The following is a 4,773-nucleotide window of genomic DNA, read 5'->3' as shown; positions in this document are numbered from 1 at the left end:
ATATATATATATATATATATATATATATATTTCAATTTATTAATCAACATGCATTTTGATAAAAATGCTAATTTAATATTTATTTATTTATTAATTTTATGATTAATTCTTTATTTATTTACTCAAAATTTTATTTCTATGCATTTTAAAATTTATGTGCATTATTTGATGTATGGTTATAATGCAAATGTAAAATATTTAGCTAAATTTGTGGACTTTAGTTTTACCACTCGATTCCTATTTATTTACATATCTAACACCTAAACTTCAATTTTTACGTAGATAACGCTTTACCTATTCATGAAAAGGTGTATTTCACTTGATATAAGTTAAAATGATGGTACTTTTTATGTAATTTAAAAAAAATTGAGTAATATACATGTAAAAAATAAAATTTTGATGTTAGATGTCTAAGGGTCCGATTGGGGCAAATTGTGTGTTTCAGGATAAACTGCTTATCCTGAAATGCGGCCCGCGGGGGTCGACTCGCGGCCTGCGTTTAATATAAAAGCCCAAATGCAGTTTCGGATAAGCTGTCGAAACGCGTGAACCGCGAACCCAACGGTACGACGACGTTTTTCAGCATTTTGAAAATGCCGCCCGCACTTATAAGCTGACTCAAACGGACCCTAAATACATGGAAATTGTGTGATATGTATATAAATGCCCAATCACTACACCAAAACAGACAAATTTTTTTTGCACATTTACCTAATGGCTACATCATGTTCTCACACCCCCCTTCCTCTATTAATTTGATTCAAACATACAAACATTGAGTAATAATCACGTTATGTTCATCTTTTACTTCATTAATATTCTACCTTCCCTTCCTAGTGCATTCAACCTCTATGGATGTCATGTTGGACTAAGGGAGACATGCAAAAACACCTTTTAGAGGAGTCCAAGTTGCATCTAACCACCATGGAAGGAGCTTTGAAAGATAAAAAATTCTTTGGAGGAGAAGAAATAGGACTTGTGGACATTGTTGTCCTCTGCTCTGTTTATTGGGCTCAGATAGCTCAGGATGTGTTTAAAGTTGACGTTATCAGCGAAGAAAAGCATCCCATTTTATGCAGATGGATGAAAGAAATTACTAATTCTGATGTGTTGAAGGATTGCTTGCCTCCTAGAGATGAGCTTTTTCTTGTTTTTCAGACTAATAAAGATGACATTGCTGCTTTAATGACTGCCAGGTATGGCTCTAATTAGATGTTGAGTGATGAGAAATGATGTGAAAGTTTGTATGATGTATGTTGTATCAGCTTTTTGTTGTTTTGATATGTTGGAGAAAAATAAGTTTTTGTTGACAATTTGGTTGGTTATTAAAACATCATTTCTTTTAAGTAAAAATATATTTATGATGATTATGGGTTGATTTAGTGTAGAGGTCCGCTTTGCTGAAGGTTTTCTTTAGAACAATTTTCTTATTATTTTGTTTTTGTAGTGGTAATTAGGATTTTACGTGGAAAAACCTTATAACGGAAAAAATCTTGGAGCGACATCATCAAAAAATTTTCACTATGAAGAACCGTAAATGTACTGATAACTTATTTAGATATCCTCTCTACAATGAATGAAACTTACAGAACTTTTTTTCAAATCCTTCATCTCAATTAGACGATTGAAAATTGCATGTAAAAATCCTCCTTCTTGACTATTCTCTCTTTAACGAGAACCCTCTTCTAAAGTACCACACGCTAGAGAGTTTCTCGTCATGGCGGCGTGGTCGCATCACTTATCGACATAATTATTTCACCCGCACGGAATCAAACTGTGCGATCTTCACTCGGCACCGTAGTCACGCTCATTTCGGCATGGTTATGCTGACCGTTCATTGTTTGTGTGAGAATTCAAGGAATCATCCTAACACAACTACCATGTCCTGTTATTTTTTAAAATAAAAATGTTGCCTCAATGCTATGAACATGCGAGCATTATTTAGTATTAACTCTTGGATCCACATATTTTTATTCATCTGCCATGAATTTCAAAATAATGAATAATAAAATCTAGGAGTTTTTACATATATACAACACAATCCTTGTATATTTAGATATCTAACATCTAAACTTTCATATTTACGTACATTAAACCAAAAAAAAATTGACATCACATAAAAAATATCACCATCACTTACTTTTTAAAAATAAAGAATGCATAGATATGTAATACATGATATTAAACGTGTAAATATCATTTTTTGATAAATAGATAGATAGATAGATAGATAGATGGATAGATAGATCGATGGATAGATCGATGGATAGATCGATCGATAAATGGATATATAGATAGATAGATCGACTGATAGATAGATAGATAGATGATAGATCGACTGATAGATAGATAGATGATAGATAGATCGATCGATAGATAGATGATAGATAGATAGATGGATCGACAGATCGATGGATAGATGGATAGATAGATGGATCGATGGATCTATCGATAGAAGGATAGATGGATCGATCGATTGATGGATAGATCGAAGGATGGATGGATGGATCGATGGATGGATGGATCGATGAATGGATGGATCGATTGATCGATCGATGGGATCGATGGATGGATGGATGGATCAATGGATGGATGGATCGATGAATGGATGGATGGATCGATGAATGGATGGATGGATTGATCGATGGATGGATGGGATCGATGGATCGATAGATAGATACTACAATTCCCTACTTTCTCTCTCTCTTCTCCATAATTTACACAAATCTCGAGGAAATCTGATGATCCACACAAGAAAGATACAAAAGATCGTGTTATCAACCAAAAGACTGAACCATTAAGTGTCACTTCATTTGGTTAGCCAACGGGTCAACCGAACGAAAGGAAATTTGAATCTGAACCAATAATTGATGTACGATAGAACCGACCATTGCCCTTAACGGAGGATGCCTGTCTGATTATAGCTGTCTGACATGATAAACCTTCACAAAAGATAAGGTCTCTATTTAGGGTTCATCTAGGAAGATCGACGAACCAAATGAATCTCAGTCGACCGAATGATGACCAACTAACCAAGCCGGGTAGATACAAATATGAAGAAGTACCAACAACGGTTAGCAATACGAATAAACACCAACTTGATTACCAACGACAAAAGATCCAAAAGACAATTACGAATATGTAAAGATGTAATAACTCATAAATGATTAATAATGTCTCTATTTAATTAGAAATACGTGTATAATTTATTAGACACCCCCTATGATCTATAAATAGGGGAGTCATTCATTCAGGAAAGACATTGAATGTATTCGAAGAGAAGTAGTACTATTTGTTGTTTTCTCTCACCCCCCTCTCTATTCTATCTCATTCTTATTATTTGACCAATGATTTATCCCTTGGGTGTGATTTAAAGGACATTTTTTGATTCAACAACTATATTTCTTGGGTGTAATTCAAGTATAAAAAGAGATTCAACATCCTGAAAAGTACAGTGAACATAAATTATGTCACAAATAAGAAGATGAGACAAACAATGAGTAAAGTCGAGCCATATAGAATTAACTAATAACATGGGCTACACAATATAACTTATCTAAGAGAGTAATTTGGCACATCCATTCATCCATTCGTCTAATCGTATACTCGCCATTCATCCAGAAAAAAACAACTTTCTCTTGATGATTATCCTATAGTAACTCTCAAAAGAGAACTCTCCCATCCTAGCTCTCCCTCTCCCAAGAGGGTATCATAGAACAACTTTCTCAAGAGATTTCTCTTAAAACATCTTCAAAAAAATAGTTTGTACAAAAAAAGAAGATTTACATAAAGAGTGGAGTTGCAATAGAGAAACTTCTAACAACTAGGCTAACAAAGAGAAAAAATCTCTACGAAGCCTTATTATTATTAATTTTATTTTTATTTTATTATGTTTATGTTTTTTAATTAATTCATTCAATATGTATATAACGAGTAATACATATACTACTTGTTATGTAGAATGAGTTTAACAATAGCACTCAGGAAACTTGCCCAACATAAGCAAGTTTCCTCATAATAAAGGAAAATCTACTAAACTCCTAGAGTCTACTCGAATCAATAGCTGAATGCTAAGGAGGACTAAAGAAGCTCATGCTAAAATATAACTCAGTAAAAAAAAGAATGAAGTTAGCTATAATAGGGATTGAAGACCATGAAAACTCAACCTAGGTAAAGTTGAAGAATTACGATACTACTCCTTGTAGGAGAGCTATGAAGCTCAAATGAAGTATGGTTTGAATTTAGCAAAATTGCTTGAATTCCCTTAGAACCTAGTCATATTACAAGAAAACTTTCAATCTAGTTACACAGAAAGGCTAAAGAAACTCATGCTAACATACAACTCAAGCCAAAGAAGATTGAAGATTGAAGACCATAAAGACTCAAACTGGGTAAAGTTGAAAAATTACAAGGCTACTCAATGTATGAGAGCTACGATCCAATATGTAGTTTGAATTTAACAAAATTTCTTGAATTTCCTTAAAACATAAATATATTACAAGAAAACATTCAATCTAGTTACACGAAAAAGATGAAAATCCTTATTGACAAATTAAGTTTACTTCTAACACCCAAGGAACTTGCTTTATAAGTCCATCGAGTCAAACATAAAAAAGATAAGTTAAAAAATCTGTATGACTAATTCCTGAATGGGAGAAAAATAGATGTAGTTAAGGTGCTCCGAGGATGATTCCCTATAAGAGAACTAAGAGCCCTTAAACAGATGAGTAACTAACACATGGTGAAATACACCACTCACATTTATTTATATAG

General features: G+C 33.2%; 1 protein-coding gene across 1 annotated transcript in view; it reads left to right on the top strand.

Moving 5' to 3' along the window:
- The window catches only part of LOC110037406 (probable glutathione S-transferase), a 2,507-nt gene extending 1,187 nt beyond the window's left edge, over positions 1 to 1,320 (top strand). Inside the window, exon 2 of the mRNA XM_020742048.1 lies at positions 838 to 1,320. Within this exon, the coding sequence (XP_020597707.1) occupies positions 838 to 1,212 (375 nt within the window). The 3' untranslated portion in view covers positions 1,213 to 1,320. The remainder of the gene's footprint in view (positions 1 to 837) is intronic.
- The last annotated feature ends 3,453 nt before the right edge of the window (positions 1,321 to 4,773 follow it).

Source organism: Phalaenopsis equestris, unplaced genomic scaffold (genome assembly GCF_001263595.1).
Source record: "Phalaenopsis equestris unplaced genomic scaffold, ASM126359v1 Scaffold219149, whole genome shotgun sequence".
Taxonomy (NCBI): Eukaryota; Viridiplantae; Streptophyta; class Magnoliopsida; order Asparagales; family Orchidaceae; genus Phalaenopsis; species Phalaenopsis equestris.
This window is presented reverse-complemented; position numbering and strand designations above follow the sequence as displayed.